This window comes from Euprymna scolopes, chromosome 21, assembly GCF_053919585.1.
Source record: "Euprymna scolopes isolate OS-2025 chromosome 21, ASM5391958v1, whole genome shotgun sequence".
Classification (NCBI taxonomy): Eukaryota; Metazoa; Mollusca; class Cephalopoda; order Sepiida; family Sepiolidae; genus Euprymna; species Euprymna scolopes.
Window position 1 is genome coordinate 86261689 of NC_136502.1, and position 25352 is coordinate 86287040.

A 25352-nucleotide genomic window follows, 5' to 3' on the forward strand; every position below is an offset into this window, starting at 1 on the left:
AAAAAAACTTATTTTAAAAAATTAAAACCTCAAAAATTTAACAAATTTATCCAGATCTTAAAAAATTAAAACCTTAATAGACCAAAATATCAGGGGAAAAAAAAAAAAAAATCTTCAAAGGCTCCAAAAGGACCTCCAAGACCCACAAATTCTAACTAGAACTAAAAAGAAAAAAAACTATAAAGCTTTTTATTAATATGTGCCACTATTTTGATCTTAACGCGTATACTTCGTTTTGCCTGATTTTCCTGACAAAGCCCAAATAGAACGTGTATTTTTTTTTTATTTCAATAAATAATCGATTTGTTAATTTGTTATAAAGAATAATAATGTGTATAAAGAAAATAAACACACACCATACACAGACACACCAGAATTTTTCTCATGTGTGAAAGAAAGTCTCTGTTTGTGTTAGTATTAGGTTATCCTTTGAAGTTAAAAGGTGTGTTTTTACGAAATCCATATTTGTACCAAATGCGATATTACATTATTTTAGTTTGCAACCAAAGGGAGATAAAACGTTATTGCAAAAATGCGAATTGTCTCCCTTGAACATAATTATATTTTTCTTAAAAGTTTAATTAAATTAATTAAAATCATGAACGTTTTACCATTTGAATACACATATACATAGGCATATTTGCACACACAAGCCACAGCTAAATACACGAAGCATGTCGGACTCATTTGCACACGTGTACACAGCCAGACACACGAGAAATTTTCTAATAATTTGTTTTCAAATTCTTATATTTTAGAAGAGAATAATACATTAAATAATTCCATTATTTTTCGATTTTAAGATTAATGTGTGTACGAAAATCTTTGTTGTTTTATTTAAATTTTTTTGTTAATTATAATTTTTTGTAATCAAAATTTAATTTATTTTCTTATTTAATTGTAAAAACTGTTATAGAAATGCATAATCGTACTGAGACGCGACACATCCCACTTTGCGCTCAAAGGAAGAGAAAACTATATTACTTAAGTAGGTATGGGCAATTTAATGGCTGCTTCGGTAGGGGGGGGGCGTGGTTTTTAACGTCGGTTACTCATAATAATTTTTTTAATTTTCGATTACTTTTTTATTGTATTTGAAAGATTATAGTTTAAAGTTAATTTCTTAAAGAAAAAAAGTGCGTAAAATAAAAAAAAAATACATGGAATAATTTTATCTCAAATCTGAAAAACCCTACATTTCACGTAAAAATTCACTATGATAAAAAGCGGCAAGAAAAATATAAGTTTTCTGGAATTATTTCCAAGTTAAGTATTAAGTTAAAGTCTTAAGATAATGAATTAATACAATAAATGTACTTAACTTTTGCTTAAAAATAAAGTAATAATTATCCAAAAATGTTTCTCTGGTAGGAACGAGACTTGTTTATCGTATCAAAAAAAAAAAACTCTGGCGGCAAAATTCAAATATGTATGGAAGGACAAATTAGACATAATTTATTTCTTTATTTAACATTATTCCGGCATACCGACCGACTTTTTCCTTTTTTTTTTTTTTTTTTTGAGTCGCAGACCCTCCTTCCTTCATTTAAAAATGCATAAAAGTTAATTAAGTTCATTAATTATACTACTGACAATTTATTAATTGAAAAAAAAAAGTTAGCACCATTATTTATTAATATTAATACAGAATTACAATTGGTTAAGAAAATTTATAATAATTGAAAAAAATTACACACTAAAAAAATACAGACTTACGTTAAAATTTATCATAATGTTTACGTGAAATTTAAAATTGATAAACACAAACAGGTACGTAGTTGAAGAGGGGAGGAGGGTGGGCAAAACAGAGTGGTTTTCTTTTCAAGTCTGTACATCCGTACTTACCGACATGGAACGTTCATATAATTTTTGCCATTTTTTAATTAAATTATTTTTCTATGTTCCTGTTTTTCAATTTAATTTTATTTTTACTTTATTTTCCCAGGATTATATGAACATTATCTTACGTTGATAATTATATGTTCTTGCGTGCAATGGAAATATTAGAATCTTACATGTAAAGATTACGTTAAAAATGTAAGCGTAAAAAAGTAGAAATAATTTTTGCAATTATAATGTTTTGTGTGAAAATATTAAATAAACAATGCTTAATTCAATAATATTCGTAGTTCGAGAAATTAATTTTCCTTCGAGTTATATCGATTTCGTTAATACGGAATTAAGGGGCTTTTTTCGTAATGTTCATGTAAAAATTATTTTATTTTTATTTTATTGATAAAAATTATGATGCTTTATTTGCATAAAAAAAGTAAAAATAAATTCTTGTGTTTTTTTATTTACTACTGAAAACCATAACTTTAGTAAAGGTATTTTTTGTTTAAACAAAATAATACATTTTTACTAAGATTTAAATAAAAATAATTGGTTCAATATATTCCGCGATCATTATTTGATAAATACTGAAATTTTCATTAAAATTGGTTAATTTCCTGATTTTTTTTTTTTTTGGTGAATTTTTAAGTAAAGGGAGGGGTCAAAATGTTTATACATTTTGAGCATCGGCATTCATTTTGCCCGTACCTAGTAAATGGAATTGTCTCCCGTGATTTATAAATTTTATTATTCATATTGTTTAAAAACATGTTTTTAGTCATTCGTTTCCTTCAACAGTATTTGACTGAATTTATATATATATACACATGTTTACACATGCAAACATCAGCTGACTGCATATATATATGTGTGTGTGTGTGTGTGTGTGTGTGTGTGTGTGTGTGTGTGTGTGTGTGTGTGTTAAGTCAGCTGATATTTGCATGTGTAAACATGTGTATATTCAGTCATATATATATATAATATATATATATATTCAGTCATATATATATATATATATATACATATATATATATATATATATATATATATATATATATATATATATATATATATACGAGCAGACAGTTAATAAAACATGTTAAAAAAACACTTTGAAATGAGTTAAAAACATATTTAATCTGAAAAGGAAACACTAGATAAGTGGATAGTCCTTAATCCACGGAGTTTCGAAGAAATACTTTCCTTCTCATCAGAGGGTAGGAATTGGCAAAATGCAGGATCGGATTTTGCATGCAAAAGTATTTGATGAAACAACAAGTAAGTCAAAGATCTTAATTGAAAACAAAAAAAGTGAAGCAGAGGGAATATGGTGAAGAAAAAGGTGATTACACATAAATGGATAGTCTGGTGGAAGATAAATAATCTGGTGACGGTAAAATCCAAATATATAACTTCAAGAAAGTTAATTGAATTTCCATTTGCACAAGTAAAATCCAAGGAAATCCCGTAATTGGAAGAAGATGGTCCATAATAATCCAAAGGCAGAAATCCATGGAAAAATTCACAAAAATGTGTACAAAGAAAAAAAGGAAAAACTTCCAATAATATTAATAAAAGAAAAATAAGATATGCTTTTCACTCTACTGCCGAGATATAAATATTGTAATTTTTTATTTTATATATATATATATATATATATATATATATATATATATATATATAAATTTTCCAACAAAGCACTAAAAACGTAATTTTTATTTTTTTAAATTTTTAAATATTTTTCAAGGTTAAAAAACCTTCCAAGACACATACTCTCTCTCTCTCTCTCTCTCTCTCTCTCTCTCTCTCTCTCTCTCTCTCTCTCTTTATATATATATATATATATATATATATATATATATATATATATATATATATATATATATCATTAAAACACTACCATGTTTGAATGATATGGTTGTGTTAGTTTTACTCATTTAGAACTGCTTTAAAGCTTCACCGCTCACTCATTTTACGACCAAATTTTAAAACTATTTTTACTGCTCATAGGTCACCTTCTCAGCTATATTTGAAATAAAAATTTTCAATTTTCATTCATTAAAACTGAAGTTATAATAAAATTACTTGTGTTCAAACGTCCTCAGAATTAGTAAGGAACGTGAGAAACGGTTTCTTCTGATTGGTTGTTAGTTACCAGAGCAACTTTTTCAACATTGACTTTTTAAAGATTTCTTCGGGTTTGCTATTGCTTACCGTAGCAACTTTTCGTCATCGACACCTTAATAAATCATAGAAGGAATGTCAGTTGCATGCCATCTTATTTGGTTTATATCGAGAGAGTTAACAAAAGTGATGCTCTTTGCCATGCTAGGATGATAATATTTTGCTTATGACGTCGTATTAGTAGTATTAGAAGCAAAATTCGCAAGATAAGAAAAGATTATTAAAAAACATTTCAAATTCAAAAGTGCAGAAATATAAATATGGAAGTATATATTTAAAGAACAATAACCTTATCCAGATTTTAAAGTTTCGTTGTTTCACTCTTTTCCAATTTACATTGGTCATGGAAGGTTATTTTGCCAACTTTCATGCTTCAAATCTAGTTCCCTACTTCTTAACTCTTTTCCATTTGAACCCTATATTTTTTTTAAATAAGACTTCATATGCCTCTCTGCACAAGAACTATTATTTCCATGGATTGGATTTTACTCCCGCATTTCACTACAGGATTTTTCTACACGGACTTTTCATTCCTTCTCTGACTCCGGAAATGTTTTTAAGAGATTCTAAAGGATATCTTATGGAACTTTTTGAACTCATTAATCGTCCTACCTATTGCCAACTTTTGGATAACACTGGATATTTACAGCCATACATATTAGACTTTGCTGAGTATTCCTTTTCATTTTATCTATAAACTTATACTTTTCTTTCAATTTTTTTTCGTGACTGTTTTTAAAAATTGAGCTAACCAGCAAAAATAGATACCTATCAATATTTACCTTTTGCTAACTTTTTTCTTATGAAGAGAAGAGCCTTTCTTTGAAACTCGATGGAATAAGGAACCTTTCATTTTTATTTCGTATTCCTTGATTTGAATAAAATATTGTAAATTTAATTCTACAATATCCTAACTTTTTCTACCAAAGTTAAGCAACGTTGGACCCAGCTAGTACCAGATGGGTGACAATTTCAGAATTCTAAGTGCTGTATGTGCTTTCCAGTTATCTCGGCATTGTTTCCAGTCGTCTGAACCTCCACTTGCCACTGGTATTCAACAATGTCGACTCAGGAGAGGTGTGGTTGGAGATTGTGCAACTCTTGCCACAAAAATTTCATGTGCAAGCACCCTTACAGTGGGTATCCATAGTCTGAAGGAAGCCATCATATATGTGTGTGTGTGTGTGTGTGTGTGTGTGTGTGTGTGTGTGTGTGTGTGTGTGTGTGTGTGTGCGCGCGTGCGTGCATATTATAAATATAAACTAAAACAATATCTATCCCAGGGTGGGTAAAATGAATTTTAGTGCTTTTGTGTCTAAGTTACCATACTATTTTTCTTTTAAATAGTATTTTCAAGTTAAATTCAATTTTTACGATATAATAATCACACTCGTGTTTGCTCAGAGATGTATCAGTGATCTCCTTTTGCATTATTGTGTTCTGCAGTTCTGAAAGTAAGGCTGGCCTCGCATGTAATTCTAGGTACACAATATCCATACACAGCTCTTCTGAATTAACGCTACTTGATTCCAGTAACAAGTAGAAGCCCATGACAAGACAGAGATAAATAGAAAGCACGTACAGCACTTGTTATTCCCAAATGGTCACCCATTTTAGGTGATTTCTATAAAAAAAACAAAAACAATATTATTATGTTGGTCACAAATAGATTTCTAAATAGAATGTGAATAAAAAGTCCAACATCTAGTGTTCCCTTTTGAATAAGGTAAAAACTATTTTGATTTGCACCGTTTGAAACTCTATTTTCAAAACTCATTATTTTTCCTCTAAACACATTTGAAGCAGGAATGTGAGTTTTCTTTTGATTATTTGTTGTTTTTCTGCTTTCTTTGTAACTGAGAAATGTCATTTTAAAATAATGGCTGTATTTGTTATATACTTCTAAGACTTTTTCGATGTTTTTTTTTTTTTTTAGAAATTAAAAAAACGTAATGTTTCAGAATGTTCTTTATTCTTCTCATAAAGTTGGTTCACTCTCTCGCTTCAAATACTTTCTTACACCTGGAGCTATCCTTTATCTCTACAAATCTACTAATCAGATCATGTATCGAGTACTGCTGTTGTCATTTTGATCTGCTGAATCAGTCTTATTTGAGGCCTTTTGATAAAGTGTAGAAACGTATCTGTAATTTGATTGGCTCAACTCTTCCCTATTCTATTCACCCTATCTTATGTAGACGTGATGTTGCTGGTCTCAGTCTTTTCTAGAAATACTATTATGGTTTGTCTAATTCCTTCCCTGCTTCCTTTGTTCCAGCTTGTTGAACTCATTTGTCTAGTGGTCTCCATCAATGTCGCTTAACTTTCATGATTTAATGGGAAGTAGTGCGTCAACATGCGTATACCACATCTAGAAGGTGTTAGATCATCTAAAAATTCAAATTCAAAATATTAAAAGAAAATTTATTAAAACAATTTTTTTTTAATCGTAATGTTTCGTCTTTTATCTGTTATTTTAATAATTCAAGATTTTCGAAATTCTCCTTAACAAGAGACATCCATTAATTTCTAACAATGATTAGATTAGAATAGAAAATATCGATCATAAAATACATATTTGTTAACCATTTGCAAAACTAAAACGTACTGATATTTTATTTGCCCTTCCATTGCCTTGCTTTGTCCCGTCCTTGTTTTGTTTGCTTTGCTGATTACTGTTTATCTGAACATTTAAAAAAAATATTGGGTTCTTTTCTAGAACAGTGATGCAAGCCAGAAATACTATACATCTTTGTTTTAGAAGCACAAATGAACCATAATACTCGACTTCTGCTAATAAACTAAAATTATAACCAGAAACGATTTTCTATCTGCCAATTTAAAGGCTTCGGAAATCACTATCAAATTTTAAACTGAATGTAAACATTATGTCAGACTTTTTAAATCATTAATATTTATATATTTATTATATATGAAACATATAAATATCATAATAGTTATAGATTTATTATATGTTAAATATATAAATATTATAATGTTTATATAATTATTATATATAAAATATATAAATATTGTAATATTTATATATTTATAACACATCAAATATATAGATATATAAATATTTAGCATTTTTAATATTTAAATATTTATATATTTCTTATATATTAAATATATAAATATTGTAATATAAATATTTTAAAGATTTAAATATTTGCATATTTATCATGATATTTATATATTTATTAAAAATTAAATATATATTATAATATTTATATATTTACTATATATTATATACAATAATATTATAGTATTTAATATTTTTAATATTTAAATATTCATATATTTATTATATATTAATATATAAATATGATAATATTTAATATTTTAAATATTTAAATATTTATATTTAATGTATATTTAAAAAAAAAAAGAAAAAAGATGGTCACCACGTTGATTTATTTATGGCAATGAGAAATTTGGAACTGTTTTTGAAAACTTTAAGATCTCAAACTCAACTGAACTTCAATCTCTGGATTTTCTTCTAAAACATTCACAGAAAAAAATATGTCTTTCTACCATCATTGTAAAAAAAAAAAAAAACTGTTGTTGCTTCTGCAAGATGGTGGGATTTCAAACCAATGCATGCTAGATAAAAACACTATTATTTGCTTATGTGTCATGTCGAAATTAGTATAAATTCCCAAAATTATGAACAATGACCCAATAGAAAAATAACAACAAGTAAAAATAGAAATTATTGAATTATAAAGTTTTATTGTATGTCTTACTGTGGAACAGTTGCTTAGGACCAATTCTGTGTGACAAATTGACTTATCTCCCTTGATTTCCTTGCTTTTAATGAACATTCAACAACATTCCTTTCTTGGCCTTCGGGTCAAGATCAAAGTGTAGTATCTGTTCCGGCAGATACTGCAAGCTATGACTAGCTAGGACTAGCTATGACTAGCAAAGACCAGATGTGGGGGTAACCCCACATGCCTGACCATTAACCAGCTCCCATTTCCCACCTCTCGGGAGCTGGTCCCCTTTTTCCCCTTCCCCCTCCCTTCACTCCTCACATTAAAAATCGGCCTTGTGCCTAATTTGCTCGGTGGGGGAGCAAATAAACACCATCTGTTCCGGCAGATACTGCAAGCAAAGACCATATGTGGGGGCAACTCCACATATAAGACCTTGGTCAATGTAGGGGCAACCCTTCATACCAATTGTCACTATCCAGCTCCCCTACTCCCCGGGGAGTTGGTCCCCATTTCCCCTTCACTCCTCACTTTAAAAATCGGCCTTGTGCCTAATTTGCTCAGTGGGGGAGCAAATAAATACCATCTGTTCCGGCAGATACTGCAAGCAAAGACCATATGTGGGGGAAACCCCACATATAAGACTTTGGTCAATGTAGGGGCAACCCTTTATACAAATTGTCACTATCCAGCTCCCCTACTCCCCGGGGAGTTGGTCCCCATTTCCCTTTCACTCCTCACATTAAAAATGGCCTTGTGTCTAATTTGCTCAGTGGGGAGCAAATAAATACCTCAAAGTGTAGTATCTGTTCTTCAGATGCTGCACTTCAATTTCTTGTTCTCTCTCAGTGGAGGAGAAATCCTTCACGACTGAGACAATTTTTATTTTTGTTCCTTTTCTCCACGTTAAAAAACGACCCTGGTGTCTTACTCTGTCCCGTGGGGAGGCATTGTAAATAGGAACATTTTAAAATGTCACACCAGTAGTTTAATGTGGCCATTACATTTTAATTGTGTCGTTACATTTCCACCACTCGTATTCATATGTTGTCTGGTACCGTTGCAAACAAACAAACAAACAAAAAAAGGGAAGAAATGAAAATCCGACGTGGCATCTTTTTTTAAGTGCAAATGAAATGCATTTGTTTATGGTTCTTCCACAACAACACATTTCATTATTTTTCAAAAGTCTTTTCGCGCACCCATGTGTTTTACAACGCTCTGCCATATTACATGTGCTTTTTATAAGTCTCTCTTCCCGCTACTTGATGCTGGCCATAGCCAGTGCGTGCACTTTGCTTACACGTGCTGATCATTTTTTCTCCTTTTTTTTCTTCTTTTTCCATGACATCAGCGGATGCACACTTGCTTAATTTGCATATGTGCTAAGACAGCTGCTGCTGCTAATATTTTTGCTAGTTAGCTATCCTATGGCTGCTGCTGATTTTCTCACACATACGCCATACGCGCTAAGTTACAGAAGTATGTATGATTTTTATGAAAAAAAATAGATCTAGCACATCTTCTACTGGATCATTTTTTGTAATTTTTACAATTTATACTAATTTCGACATGACAGGTAATTACGTAACAGAGTTTTTATCTGAAATGCATTTGTTAAAAATCCCATTATACTGCAGAAGCACCAAACTTTCTTTTCTTCCTCCATGTACCTTATATTGAATAGAATTTCCATGAAAGGAGTTTCTTTCCAAGAACTTCCTATCTGTGGGAACACATTGTCACTTAAATAAATTCTTGTCATCAATCTCATGATTGTTCAAATTTTATTCATTTCATTATTTTCAATCCTTTCATAATATTCACCATCATACAACTGTTATATATAGCACAATCACGTTGACACACCGATTCTCGCCAGATCACTGAAGTTAAACAACGTTGAGCCTGGCTAGTACCAGATGGGTGACTATTTGGGAAGGGGCTGTATGTACCACAAGGTAAAATACCAGGTATAGAAACTGGCGCAGTATATCCTTTTTTCGAGGGTAGATGGGACTCTCTTAAGCCGTGGTAGGCACCCCATCTAGTGATGGTGTCAAGATACTTTTGATAGCCCTGGCGAAGCATCAAGTATTCAACTAATAACAAGATTTGAATTACAGTACAAACTTGTGTAGTGAGTTCAATCTCGGCTACAGCCACACTGGATGGATGGATACAACTGTTAATTTACCTGTCTCATCCACTTTTATCTTTGAGCAGATTGTATCCTTGATAAGTACCATACTATACCAAAGCATCACTCACCCTAGGCAGGTTGAACTGGATTCCTCCAAAAGAGGAAGTTTCATGGGAATATCAAATTCGTAAGAAGTCCCCAGTTGTTTGTATATCCATGTCAGAGGAGATGAGAATGTTAGGTTTTTTGTTTGTTTTTTTTTGTTTTTTTGCAGTTCTTGCAAGGAGGTGTCGACATCCTTCTATATACAGCACCTGGTATTCCTAAATTGTCACCTACTAACCAAGCTCAATATTGCTTAACTTTTGTAATCTAACGAGAACTGCTTTGTCAACATTATGACTATGCCGTATAACCTTGCTAAATGGTAATTCATTAAACATTTGTTAAAAAAATGTTATTTCTAGCAAAAATTAAAGATTTTAGACAAAGTCAAGTATTATGGTTCATGTGTTTCTAAACTAAAGAAAAATAGCATTTCTCGGAAGAGTCACTACTCTAAAAAGGAACCGAATATTGCTGTTTTTTGTTTTATTACAATTTGTATCGTCTTTACTTTCTGATCAGTGATATTTCTTTATAAATTATATTCATATTATTATTTGGATTCTTTGGACTACTGTTCTCATCTTGAGTGTTATCTTCACAACATTTCACTCAATGTAATCTCTGACCTTATTCAAGTGTATTTTGTCAGACTCCTTACCCGGTAAAAATTCAGTTGTAAAGTTACACTCTTCTGGAGAGTGAAGGTTCAATCTTCAGTGCGAACGACACTCAAAATTGCAATTGCGAATTATTTAGGACTTCTACCCAGTCATGGCTGACAGAACGAGAGCATGCTACCCGAATGAATTAAATAAAGAGCTCTGTTCCAAATTCCATGCAGATTCACGAGTTCGACAGAAAAATTTATGAGTTCAACATGATACACCTGAAGAAGGTCGGAGGTTGCATCGTTCAAAACGTTATGAAAATAACAGTAGTCTGAATAATCCAAATAATATAAACAGCCATATTTCTGTAATGCAGATAATTTTTGATTTGTTTCTTTGTGTAAATTCTTTCTGGTTATTTCTTTTCTAATGGTGGATGCATGTATACGTCAGACTACAATGGATTTCATTGCAATAAGAACTTCCTTCAAGTGTAATAATATAATTCTTATCAATAAAAAAAAAAATTGTAGAACTACCATCTAGTGCAGAGGTTCCCAACCTTGGGGGTCGTTAAACCATTTTTTAAAATTATTTCGTGATCAAAAAGCCATATGGACGATCATATAATCCTATTAAAAAATAAAAACAATCAGTGCTCCGCCAGAGTTCACCTTATATTAAAAACAAAAACAAAGAAAAATCTGTATGATGTACATACTTGTGATGGGAAAAAACTACTGTGCACCAAGAATCACGTAAATTGATCACATAGTTTTATTTTTATGAAAGAAACCCAAAATTTATGGTTAAACGAATAGTGACAATATCATGAAAACAGGCTGAAGGAACTCAGGAAAGAACTTCAAAGAATCGAAACTTGAGAGATTTTACAAAGGGAACACTGAAATAACTTAAATTCGCTTAAAAATATCTTTTCTTTATAAAAATTATTATTATATCGTATAAATCCGAAGATTCTACTGTTGACATTCGTTTCCCCGATATCTTTCTGGTCAGAATTCTTTCATGAAAGACATTGGTGAATACAAGAGGGACCAAGTGAAGGTTGCCAACATCCTAAGTGAAAGTGATTTTTGTAGAACGAACTGAATTCGAACTTGGGACACCCAGGTTGACAGTCTGTGATGTCAACCATTAGACTACTGTCACCTCCCCTTATAAAAATAAAACTACTTGATCAATTTATGTGATTTTTGGTGTATGATATTTTCTTTCCATCACGGGTACATACATCGTAGAGATTTTTCTTTCCTTTCTTTTTTTTTCTTTTTTTTTTTAATATAGGGGGAATTCTGAACAAGCTCCAAAGAATCATATCTTGTGATTCAAATCTAAAGCAGAAATGAGTAAAGAGATCGCTTAAAATAAAAGTACACAACTGGGTTATCTCCCTTTATATATTTTTCATTGAACTAAAAATAGAACAGAAAGAAAGTAGTTATAATATTTTCTGCAATATTTAGTGCAAAGGTACAACTTTTTTTGATTTTCAGTTAGGACATTTGGAGAGTGCATAGCAGGGACAGGTAAGCATACATTAGAGACAGAAAACTCTATGTTATGTTTATAAGTCTCTTATAATTAGTTTAATTCAATAAATGTGTGATTAAAAAACTTTCTCAACAAAAATAAAAAGCATGCACTCGAAAATTTCAGAATTTTGACCTTGTTATAAAAAAATTTTTTTAATCTTTAATTTGCGTTTTAAAAACTGTATTTTGGTGTATAAAAACTGTATTTTAAAAAATGTTTTTAAAAAAACTGTATTTTAAAAAAAAACAAAAAAATATGCATATATTGTTGTGAGATTTTCGATTCGATCCTGAAATTGCATTTGTCTCCCCTTGTAATGCACTCTCCAAATGTCCAAACAGAAAACCAAAGAAGTTGTACCTTCGCCCCAGGGCACAAGTGCCACATTTTGATATTCTTTTCCTTTATGTGGTTCTGTTTAAGGTTAGCGTTTAGTTTAATTATCAGATTTCAGAATTTATGAAATGAGCATTGCTAATTTGGATTATTCGTGCTACTATTCTCATCTTGGGCTTTGTTTTCATGTTTCGGTCGATGTAACTTCTGACTTTCTTCAGGTGCATATTTTCAAACTTTTTCAAATTCAGGAGCCCGTACAGAATTTCGAACTAAATCATTTATTTAATCCATGAAATGTGTTCTCATTTCGCCAGCCATGACTAAGTAGAAGTGTTGTATTATTATATTATTTTTAATTATTATCTCGTCAATTTGCAGTTTATTTCCAACTCAACACTCACCTTTAAATTGACAACTGTTGTAGGTTTTGGGGGTACTCTGAAAATGAATAGCACATTTAAAACTGACACCGACAAATATTTTTCCTGATATTAAGACATCGTTTTGTTCCAATGTATTACTTAATGGTTTTCATTGGTCGCCATTTTGTTTTACTTAAGTTGAAGAAAAAAAACTTTACGTGCATGCGCATTGTTCATTTTATCATCTAAAGTTTAAAAAAAAACATTGTGACTACTGAAGATCATAACGTATTACGTTGGGAAAACGATGTCTTAATATCAGGAAAACTATTTGTCGGCTCAAGTTTTAAATGTGAGAGTTGTTTTCAGCAGACCCGAAAACCTATGTAACTCGTCAATTTTAAAGGTGAGCGTTCAGTCGTAGTGGAATGGGGACAAAATTGGATGGTCACATTCAATGCTACCAAGACTAAACTGGTTTCCTTTAATAATTATAAGAAACCTTCTCTGTCACCAATAGCAATGGCCAGTGACTCTTTATCTGAGAACACATCTTTCAAACTCCTAGGCCTAACGTTCACAGGAAATATGAGTTGGAACAATTACATGAAAGCGTCGCCAGGGCCGCTGCGAAGAAAGTAGGCTCTCTCTACCGAGCTAGAAAACTACTAACACCCGAAAGTATCCTGTACCTCTATAAGGCCACCATTCGCCCATGTATGGAGTGTTGCTGTCACATTTGGGCTGGTGCATTTGCTGCTAGTCTCTCGCTCCTAGACAAGGTTCAAAAGAGAGTCGCCAATCTGATAGGTCCTGAACTGGCATCTAAGCTTCAGCCTCTGTCCCATCGACGAAATGTTGCATCCCTCTGCCTGTTCTACAAGTATTTTAATGGTGAATGCTCTGGCGAACTGCAGACACTTGTGCCCCCACGACGTAGACAACCTCGACAAACACGACAGGCAGCTAAATCCCACCCCTACACAGTAGAGATCCCTAGATGTAAAAGATCTTTCTACTCCTGTAGTTTCTTCCCCAGAACCGCTAAACTCTGGAATTCCATTCCAGGCCACTGCTTCCCCAACTGTACTGACATGCAGAAGTTCAAGTGTAACGTGAACCGACATCTTGCTGCCCAAATCCCAACATAGTACCTCAGTAGTTGTTGCCCCTGACAGTAGCCCCCTAAACCAAAGTGCCTTGTTTGGGGTGAAAATGTAATAAAAAAAATAAAAAATAAAAGATAAACTGCAAATTGACTGAACATGCTATCTCGAGAAAACTGTTACTAGAACTGATTGTAAATCAATGCCTTTATCCGTTGCATCCCAGTGCCCAAAAGACGCACCTGAAAAAGAAGTTTCATTCATCGTAATGTTGTGAATATAAGTGTAACTTCACAAGGGAAAAGAGATTAACTCATGCCCGTCACAATAAAAACCAAGCTAAAACTTATAGCCATATTACAGTGTTTGAAGTTTTTAGTAAATTCATCTTATCTATAATATAAATCTCACCTGTCTGTTTAAATGTATGTATGTATGTATGTATGTATGTATGTATGTATGTACGTATGTCTAAAACTTTTGACAGAGGTGACGGATTTTCACAAAATTGGTATCGTTTTGAAGCTTGACCCTCTGGACAACAAATATCGAAAAATTGGCTAAAAATATTAATTCCTTCACCCTCAACTGGGCACATTTCAACAAGGAGGGATCACTTTTTTCGCTGATATTTTCGAAAGTCATCCCCTTAATTTAAACCTTTGCCACTTCCGGTTTGGCGATGGGTGCAATGGCAAAGATGTCACTTTTTTTTTTTTTTTTTTTCACATTCTTTTCCTCCTTCACGGTACGGGTTCAAGCCTGCCTGCCTACTACCACATTTTTTTTTTTTCCTGAGCAACGCCGGGCACGGCACCCAGGCTAGTTTTAAATAAATCTTTTAATTGTGTTTCTGAATGTTTGAGATGAGGATTAATTAATTTGGTTTATTTATTGAGTGTTATTATCAAAACGTTTTGGCTGATGAAATCTCCGACCTTTCTCAGGTGTATCTGGTTTGACTCGAGGAAACCTTTCTGCCAAAATCAGCATGAGCATGGAATTTCAGATGTTACCCCTTACCCAATCCATGGGGGGGGGGCATGTTGCCTCACTCCATCAACCATAAAATGGATTTTAAAGTGACAGTTTTACACAATTCGCAAACTATTTATGACTTCTACCCAGTCATGGCCGACAGAGCAGGAGCATGCTGCCCTCCCCCCACAGGGTGGACTCAATAAAGGGCTCTGTTCTAAATTCTATGCAGATTCCCAAGTTCAATAGAAAGATATCCGAGTTCAACAAGATACGCCTGAGGAAGGCCTGAAGTTGTGTCGGCTGAAACGTTATAAAAATAACATTTAAGATGAGAACAGTAGTTTGAATAATGCTTCCATATCTCAAAGGCTCAGTCTGTCAGCGTGATATTTCAGTTTGAAATATCATTTTTATTGTTAAACACGCAAATTGTTTTCACATGTCTTATTTTAGACCTGTCTAAGCATTTCTTTAAGAGACTATGTCCATCAGTCAATCTGGCATGCTTAAGTTTGCAATATTTTCAATTAACCCGACAATCAGCAAAATCCCATTCCTTCACTATTGAAGTCTTTAGATGCCGGAAAGTCTTCTTCTCTCGGACTGTTAGACTTTGGTATACCTTTCCTGTTTCCTTGACTGTATTAACCTGCAAAAGCTCAACTCCCCACAGTCCTCTGTTAGACACGATCCCAAATAGTAGCCCTTACATTCAAGTGGAAATATGCCTTGTTTAGGGCGAGGAAATGTTTTTTAAAAAGGGAGAGAATTTACATTGGTCTACCATGCTTAAGTTTGCAATAGCATTTTCATTTGTCTATCGTGCTTAAGTTTGAAAGCGGCTAGGGATTTTTATCCTCGGCTCCCAAAATCAACAAAAATTAGACCATTCCTGTAATGATGTGGTCCCTGTTGATTGCGGTGTAATGCTGGTGCTGTGCAGTTCTAGGAGGTCCACTCTCCCAGGCTTTGTCGTTTGTCTTCTCTCTTTGAGAAGGGGTTAGTTTATCGGTAATCGCATGAGACGCCCTTACCGAGGAATGCCGACAGGGCTGCACAGGCACTTTTGCAGGTCAGAGTGTTCCTCCTCGAGGGTGCTGACTTTGTGCAATTCCATTTTCTAACCTTGGTGCCTAAGTTCTTGCAGTTAGAGAGAACTAAACAGTATGCTTAAGTTTGGAATAGCATTTTCATTTGTCTGTCATGCTTAAGTTTGGAATCTAATGTGATCCTGAAAGGCTTCATACTGATCAGACCATGACCATTCAGATTGGGGTTATTTCAAAGACATCCATCAAAACAATCTCCAAACTATTCCTAAACTGAAGAAGGACATCATAGCTAGAGCAAAGGAAGTGCCAAGAGATAAATTCATCAGAGTTATTGATAACTAGTGCGGGGAGAGCAGCCTTGTTCAGTCATAAATTATGCTTAAATATATTTTAATTCACACAGATTTTGTATTTATTTTTACAGAGCCAATTATCTATTGAATATTATATTGTACCTAATATATAGTACTGATTTTAAAATCAGTACTATATATATATTCGAAAGAAGTGCTGGTCTTGTTCATGGCACTGAAACTCTCTCCCCTGCTGAAACTGAATTTGTGCAGTTTGTAACTGATAATGCGGACCATAACATAAGGAGTATTAATAGATTCAACACATTCCATGATATAGGCATCATAGCATCTTTTACACCCGAGAAAGTTAAAGCAAGACCAGTTATAAGGATTCAGATTGGTTAGTTGGTTGGTTGGTTTTGTTTTACAGCATATCAACCCTTTTCAGGTTATTTAATGCCGAATCCAAAGATTTTGAAGAAAATTTTTAATAGAATATATTTGTTGTTTTCAAGTCGGTTTCTATTTAACCCATAGTTGGGACCTTAACAGGTATTACCATTCCGTGTCAGAGTGGACCTGGGAGCAATGGTAATTAAAGGGTGGCTCCACACTCCCCAAAGCCCGCAAGCTGGGGCCTCACCACTGGATATAGTTTAAGGTCATATCTCAGGTCCTTTCAGAAGATATAATAAGAATTGGAGGGATCAATATCCAGTTCCTAGATTCACAGCATGCCAACAAACCACCAGTAACATTTAAAGAACTCTAGGCCAAGGAAGTTATCGATTCCACTGCTAATAGCCCTGGCGAAGCATCAAGTATTCAGCTACCAACAAGATTTGAATTACACTACAAACTTGTGTAGTGAGTTCAATCTCGGCTACAGCCGCACTGGATGGATGGATACAACTGTTAATTTATCTATCTCATCCACTTTTATCTTTGAGCAGATTGTAGCCTTGATAAGTACCATACTATACCAAAGCATCACTCACAGTAGGCAGGTTGAACTGGATTCCTCATAAAGAGAAAGTTTCATGGGAATATCAAATTCGTAAGAGGTCCCCAGTTGCTTGTATATCCACGTCAGAGGAGATGAGAATGATAGTTTTTTTTTGTTGTTTTTCTTTTTGCTATCGAGAGAAAGATAAGAAAGATTTAACATTAAACAACATGAAGTAATGAATTAAATTTGGGCATGCGCAGAAAGATATAAAAATATTTTATCAGAAAGTTGACATGAACATTTTGCATTTCAACTTGTCTGTATGAGTTATTTATCAAACCAAACAAATATTTTTTTTTGTTATAAACCATCCTTGGTTTACTATTTCCTGTTAATTTTAGTGTCATGTGACCAGTAGTTTAAAAGTTTATCTGTTAAATATTTACACGCACACAAATACATCTACTGTTTTATTTATTTTACGATTGTCAAACTTTTAAACTCTCAAGCTCATAAACCGTCTTCAGATTTTATTCACCCCATTCAATCCTCTCATAGCATCAATCAAGTGTCAGTCTATTTATCTAACCTGTATCTTTGAGTGAGTTATCTCCCTTGATAAATGGCGACCAATTAATGAAAGAGAAAATTTTTAAAAGATCAGAATAGTAGTCCAAATAATCCAAATAATACTGATTATTATGCGGGAGTCATTAGAAAAAGGTTGGGAACCACTGATCTAGTTTGATTTTATCCTCATCATTATCTTTTTTTTTTCTTTTTTTCTTTTTTCTTTTTTTTTTTTTTTTTCTTTTTAACATTATTTTCTGGACAGATCGTTTTTTTCCCTTATAGATCATTTATCCAGAGAAGCCCCTAGAATGGATCAGCCAAAACATTGAGGTAATGGAAACAACATGAAGAAAAAGTTCAATACTTTAAATCCCCCCCCCCCAACATTATTAATTGTTTATGAACAATCTTTTAATCATCATCATCCTTCAAGAATTTTATTTCAAATATATAAGTTTTATATTTATTTGAGCCAGTCTTCATTACAAAAATGTATATACAACAGTGATTCGGTCAATTCTTAAATACCATATTATAATGTTATTAGCAGGCCACCCGGCATTGCCCAGTCGTAAAATACACATAAATATTTCAATTCATGACATATGCCTTATGTTTTTTTTTCTAAACAGTTCTCTTCTTGTAAGTATAAAAAAAATACTCAAGCTGAGATCGAAACCAAAACCAAAACCTAACGACAGTGATTCAAGTATGATAACCAACAGACCAGCTTGACATGATCTATAAAAGGGTTTTTAAACCTACTTATTCTTAGTATAAAGAATATGTCTTGTGAACGATTCAGGCATGCACATTTATTTGTGAAACAGTTGACAAACAGATAAAAATCCGACCCCCACCCCCCACATACTAATTTTTCGATTTTGACCCTTTAGCAGTCCTTTTTTTTTCTGGATGAAAACTGATTAAAAAGTTTTCCACGTGTCTGAATATGCTATATACCAAATTTCAAGTCTGTAATCAAAAATTCGTTGAGTATATAGGTTGAGAGTTGCCCTCACACACACACACACACACACACACACACACACACACACACATTTTATAGATATACAGATTAGCATAATACCCATCCCAATAAACAATAAATATAATATTAGTTTTAAATTTTAATGTTTTTTGTTCTTTGAGGGCTATGGTGCAGTTTTGGTGGTAGCCTTCTAAATGGTAACGTTTATAAAACATAAATGAATAATATGTACACGTTACTCATCCTGTAGTCTAAAATCCATATTCCATAATTCATAGAGGTCATATAGTGAATCGCAGACAGAAAACACTGGGGGACCATAACTTGAAATAAATTGCAGATAGAAATAGCAGACATGTGAGTAACCTGTAACCCGCAACTATGGCATAATCATGTTTGACTCACCAGTTCCCGTCAGATCACCGAAGTTAAGTAACGATGAGCCTGGCCAGTACTAGATGGGTGATCATTTGGGGCTTCCAGGTGCTGTATGTCCTCTTCGCTTATCTCAGCATTGTTTCTAGTCATCCTGGACTTCTCCTTGTCACTGGACTCAAGCAGTGTCGATTCAGGAGAGGTGTGGTTGTGGATTGCGCAACCCTTGCTACACAATTACACGTGCAGCTACTCTTACAGGGGGTATCCTTTGTCTCTCGAGACTGAATGGAGGTATCGGATAACCCGATAAATCAAATCCAGTCTGCAAAGGATTTCCATTCTGTCCACAGAGACTTTCGATGGGGATAAACATTTAACCATGTAATGGATTTTTATCAAAATTTGAATAAGGATTCTAGCTGTAAGGTTTAGCAGCATGATATCACGATGTTAATACTTAGTAAGACGATATAAAAATGGGAAATAATTTTACCCATCTTGAAACGGATATTCTTTGAATTCTAGTAAAGATGGAATATGTGATAAAAAGAAACCATTTTTAAATTTTAACCCATTTCATCAGAATGAATAAAGTAAACATTTTTTTTTTTAGTAAAACATTGTAATTAGATGCCCTGAAGACTTGATCTAGTCGCCCACAAATAAAAAAAGTTTGTCCACGCCTTTGCTATAAATCATAATAGGATTATATGTTATAATATACATAGGAATACACATTGATGCATAATCACGTTAACATATCAGTTTTTATTAGATCATCAAAGTTAAGCATCGTTAAAGCTGGTAAGTATCAGAAAGGTAACCATTTTGGAATACCAGGTGTTGTATGTAGGAGGACGTCGACACTTCCAGCAGCTCCTGCATCTCACCTGGCCTACAACTGTCTTCACCCTGTCCTGTCACTGGATCAGGCTGGTTGGAACGAAAGAGTGAGACTGGCTCTGTGCGAACCTGCTTTACATTAAACAAACTTCCAGTACGAGTCATCCATCATTCTTAGGATGATCAGATGGTCTTCGTAGTTCCGATGAACAAACATTATAATAGGATTATAATTTAAAGACTATTTGTGTTTGTAATCCTATATTTACAGGATGTCCCAAAGTAAAGGATGAGTTTCTTTTAATCTGTAAGAAATGGTAAATTAACTTTTCATCATAGAAAGATGTAGAACCGAAAGTTCGGATCAAGTAGTTTGATTCTTGTTTTCATCACATAATTAGAAGAAAATAATTTGATCTTGAGAGGATGCAAGAGAAGTTGTCCGCCTTGCTCTCCGGATTTCACGCCGATGGACTTCTGGTTTTAGGGCACGTCGAAAACTAAAGTTTCATTATCAGAAATTGAGAAGTCTTAAAGACCTTCAAAGTTGCATAGAAAAAAGAATACGAAACGTTTATATGTGATGAGCTCGACAATGTCGTGGCTTCGTTTTCATGGCGCTTTGATTTATTGCTGAGTGTCAAAAAAAAAATGTGTTATAGAATTTTGTAAACCTAGATATTTTTGTTTCATATAAACATGTTTGGAAACCCTCTTAAATTGCACTTTTTGATTATGCATCTATTTCCCAAATACATTAAACCATCAGTATCATCATCATCATCATCATCATCATCTGAATCTGAAGATTCTACTGTTGGCATTGGTTACCCCACTATTTTTATAGTCAGAATTATTTCTTAAAAGACATCCGGTACTTACTAGTATTATAAGGACGAACGTGACTAAATATCAAAGTACACAATTCTTCAATAAAAGAAAAACACTCTTAACACCACCCATATATAGAGTGTGTTTTTTTAGAAGCAGCGAACTTTAAATTGAAAACTCTGTTTTCTTTGATTGCAGATTTGGCAACGATTGGTTATTTTTACCATATATTTTGGCGTATAAGGCGACCGTCTGATAAGACGAGGTACAAAATTGGAGCAAATTCTAATAAATTCATCATATATATCGGTTGTATAAGACGACTGCTAAATCACGAAACCATGTTTGTTTGGCCTAGGCTAGAGATTGCAACACCTGCTATCTTATGAAATATTGTTTTTTAAAGATGATTTTTAACTTTAAGTGTCGTCTTATATGCTGAAATATACGGTAATTAATCTTGGTTTGGTAATTCATCATAAAGAGACTGACATCCGAGCAACGTTTGTAAAGTGTGCAAATTTATTTTTAATATCGTTTTGGAACATTTGATGAATGAATAATTTCACAAAATGGACCTGTCAACTGACCACCTTGTTCGCGCGATTTAACTCCATTAGATTATTTTATTTGAGGTTACGTCATAAGCTAGACTTGAGACAATATATGATCGATTATTGTCGAAATACAGCCTAATTTCATGCATACAGTTTGTGAAAATGGGACCTATAGGTTATGCCATATATGCACAAGATGTGGAGGACATATGCCCGAAATTTTATTCTAATTATAAATGCCAAAAATGAATCTTTGGAATAAATTTGTATAATTTTCGATGATTTATTTAAATTTAAATTTCGCCACCTCTAAAAAAACATCATATATATCTTATTATTATTATTGGCTCACATGGAGCTTTCACACAAGTCAACAAACGATCTGATTGGAAACCTGTGGTGTTCTCTGGAAGTGAAAACAAGTCTCCCCAGACGTCCAGTTTTCTCCACCTCCTTCGATAGTATTTGCAAATGAATTTGCATCATCGCAACAGCCTCTTACCATTGATTTCTCGCCGGCAGTGGGCATTGGTTTATACTGGAATTTGAGTGGCACTAAGTCTCCCCAAGGCCCCAGTTCTCTTTGCACTTGTCCAGCCGAGGTCTGGCTAGCGCTCTCTCCTTGGTCTTTCAGTCCTTAATAATAATAATAATAATATATATATATATATATATATATATATATATATATATATATATATATATATATATATAGTAAGAGTTGAAGAGTATTCCTTTGACCAATAACTCTCCAATTTAAGATAATCTACCGTGGCCAATAGCTCTCCAGTCTAAAATTATCTCCCTTCATTAATTACTCTCCAGATTAAAATCATTTCCCACAACGAATAACTTCCCAATTTAAGAGTATCTCCTATAGCCTAAAATTATCTCCCTTGACTAAAAACTCTTTAATCTATCGATGACTATAAATTATTAAATTATGCATGTAGTAAATTTTTAAGCTGAATAAATCTCTATAAGCTTCATTGCTTTCCTGTGTTGTTTTTTATTACAGTTTTTATATATTTTATATATGTCATTTGTTGTTTTAAAAGATTTGGGGGGGGAGTCTGAAGTTATTAATGCATTAATAATGTTTGTTGCGCTTTTATTCATTTATATCTTAAAAATAAATTATTAAAATATTATTATCATCTTTAATTATTTGCATATAACTTCTTTAACTTTTTCTAATGTAAAACATTAATCTGTTAAAATGCAAATTTCTCATTTTGTTCATATATTCATTAACCCTGCTTTTTTTTTTAATAATAATATCCGATTCTTCTTCATTAATATAGTGACATTCAAAAAATTTAAATATTGGATTTCAGGTAAAACCAATGGTATCTACTGAATTCTTATGTCGCAGTAATGAACATATCCAAAAATTATGAAAAACGATAAGGGAGAAAAATAATTATTAATGAAAACAGTTTTCATTAATAATTAGCAAAAATTGATTTTTGCAAAAAAAAAAAAAAAAAATTGGAGAGTTCGAACCGTGACAAAAGGGAGGTAAATCTTTTCTGAAAACTGAAAATTCTTTGGCCAATTTAGCAAAACTTCATTTTCGTTAATTGTCTTCGAAAACCGCTTTCATTGATAATTAATTTTCTCACCTAATTGTTTTTCATAATTTTTGGATATTTTCATTACTGTGACATGACATTTAAGTAGATACCATTGGTTTAACTTGAAATTCAATATTTCAATTTTGGGAATTGCGCTACAATAACAAAGAAGAATCTAATATGCATCATGTGTATTTTTATATTCGGCATTTAACCTACTATTATTATTATTATTATTATTATTATTATTATTATTATTATTATTATTATTATTAATGTTATTATTATTATTATTATTACTACTATTATTATTACTATTAATGTTATTATTATTATTATTATTATTATTACTATTAATGTTATTATTATTATTATTATTATTATTATTATTATTATTATTACTATTAATGTTATTATTATTATTATTATTATTATTATTAATGTTATTATTATTATTATTATTATTACTATTACTATTAATGTTATTATTATTATTAGTTTAAAGTTTAAACAGTAGAATAGAAAGATAAAATCTCATTCTAAAATTTATAACAATTTTTTTTAAGTCATCTTCATTAACATGTAAATAAAATAGAAGTGGAAGAGAAAGAAAAGGATGCTAGTCATAGTATAGTCAAAGAACAAAAGGTTAGAAAATTCCAAAAAGTGTTAAATAATTGTCATGTTGGAAGAGAAGAGAAGCTGTTTAGTTCTCTCCCACTGCAAGAACATAGACACCAGGGTCGGAAAGTCGGATTGAGAAGCCAGCGCCCCCGAGGAGGAGCAGACTGACCTGTAAACAGTGTGTGGGCAGCCCCGTCGGCATTCTTCGTTAAGGGCGTCTCAGGCGATTAGCAATAAACTAACCCCTACTCAAAGTGAGAAGGTAAAGCCTGGTAGGGTGTACCATCCAGAACTGCACAGAAACAACATTTTTTTTTTTTTATATATATTATGAACAATATTCTTCTAGTCATTAAATTTCAAAGAATGAAGTAAGAAATACAATTTCCTAGTTGTCTCCCTTTATTAAATAGTCAGACAAGAGTTATGGTTACTTTTATTTTACTGTTATATTACCTCTTATTAAGGCTAAAGGTCACTTTGGGGATAGGGGTTATATTTACATTTGGGAAGATGTAGCATTTAAATGACATCAGATAAAGTGTCAGCTTTTGTACGGACGAAACGAATCCCAATTACGCTGTCCACATAAAATTAGTTAATTATAGCCGTTTGTTGACCCCAATAGGGTTAGAGAGAAATGAAGGATTTATATTATGGAACATCTGTGGCTTAACGTCCAGCAAAATATAGAATATAGGTATTAAACTGATACAAATACCCGGCCCCAACGTAGAGATTAATCAAGGGCTAAGAGTACAGACTGTGCTTTAAATATGTTATGTATAATGTTTTCTTTACGGTTTTTGCATTTGTCAACCACAATGAATATGTAAATTGTACTTGGCATTCATTTTTATATCAAAATACTTCTAATATTTGTGCTTGGCATCTCTATAAACTACAAAGTTTTTACCTAAAATTTCCAATGAAATATATATATATATATATATATATATATATATATATATATATATATATAAAATATATTTTAGTCATCGACATACAGACCTGTTTCGTTGTATCACAACTCATCAGTGCCGCTAGACTAACACCTCTCCCAAGCCGAGGATCGAACCTAGAACCGTCGTGATGACAGTCGGCAGTCCTACCCCTTGACTACGGAATCGGTGGCCGAAATTAACCTGTCCGAACGATTATTTAAATAAACATCCGTCCGCTACTCGTAGAGGGCTCAAACGTTTGTTTGTAAACAAATCGCGAGCTTCGCATTATTTCAGCTAAATTAAGTAGCGAGTAAGATAATTTACGAGAGTGCTCTACCAAAGAGGGGAGCTTTATAAAATATATATATATATATATATATATAATGATTGTATCGATTGGTTTCCTATATCTAAATCCAATGAGACTCATGCGATTATTAAAGAGTGCTCAATGCCGGACAGAGCTGGTATATAGCCTGTTTATTATACAAATATTATTATATATATTACTCCAGATCAAAGAAAAAGCTTGGGCCAATAAATAACCGCCAACTCAATAATTGTATCTTTCTTTTAAAACTTAAATTGCTTTAAATAAAGATGGTAGTCAGTTTTAGCTTTTAGTAAAAAAAAAAAAAAAGTACATTAAAGTAGCACTGAAAAATGGGAAAACGTAGTTAAAGTATTAAGACAGTTTAGGGGCGTTTCATAAAGATTTGTCATAGTTTCTGTCAGTGTTTTCATGTTTTATGAAGATTTGCCAACGTCCACGCTTTTCATAAACGTTTTTGTGG

The 25352-nt window shown here is 32.6% G+C and overlaps 1 protein-coding gene across 7 annotated transcripts in view; it reads left to right on the forward strand.

Moving 5' to 3' along the window:
- Window positions 1-25352, forward strand: part of LOC145242534 (protocadherin-17-like) — a 218990-nt gene that overhangs the window by 187019 nt on the left and 6619 nt on the right. For 3 of the 7 annotated variants that reach the window (XM_080105611.1, XM_080105613.1, XM_080105612.1), the window contains exon 3: window positions 18093-18140. The exons of the other annotated variants lie outside the window; for them this stretch is intronic. In XM_080105611.1, the coding sequence (XP_079961737.1) occupies window positions 18093-18140 (48 nt within the window). The remainder of the gene's footprint in view (window positions 1-18092; window positions 18141-25352) is intronic. 7 annotated transcript variants of the gene reach the window in all.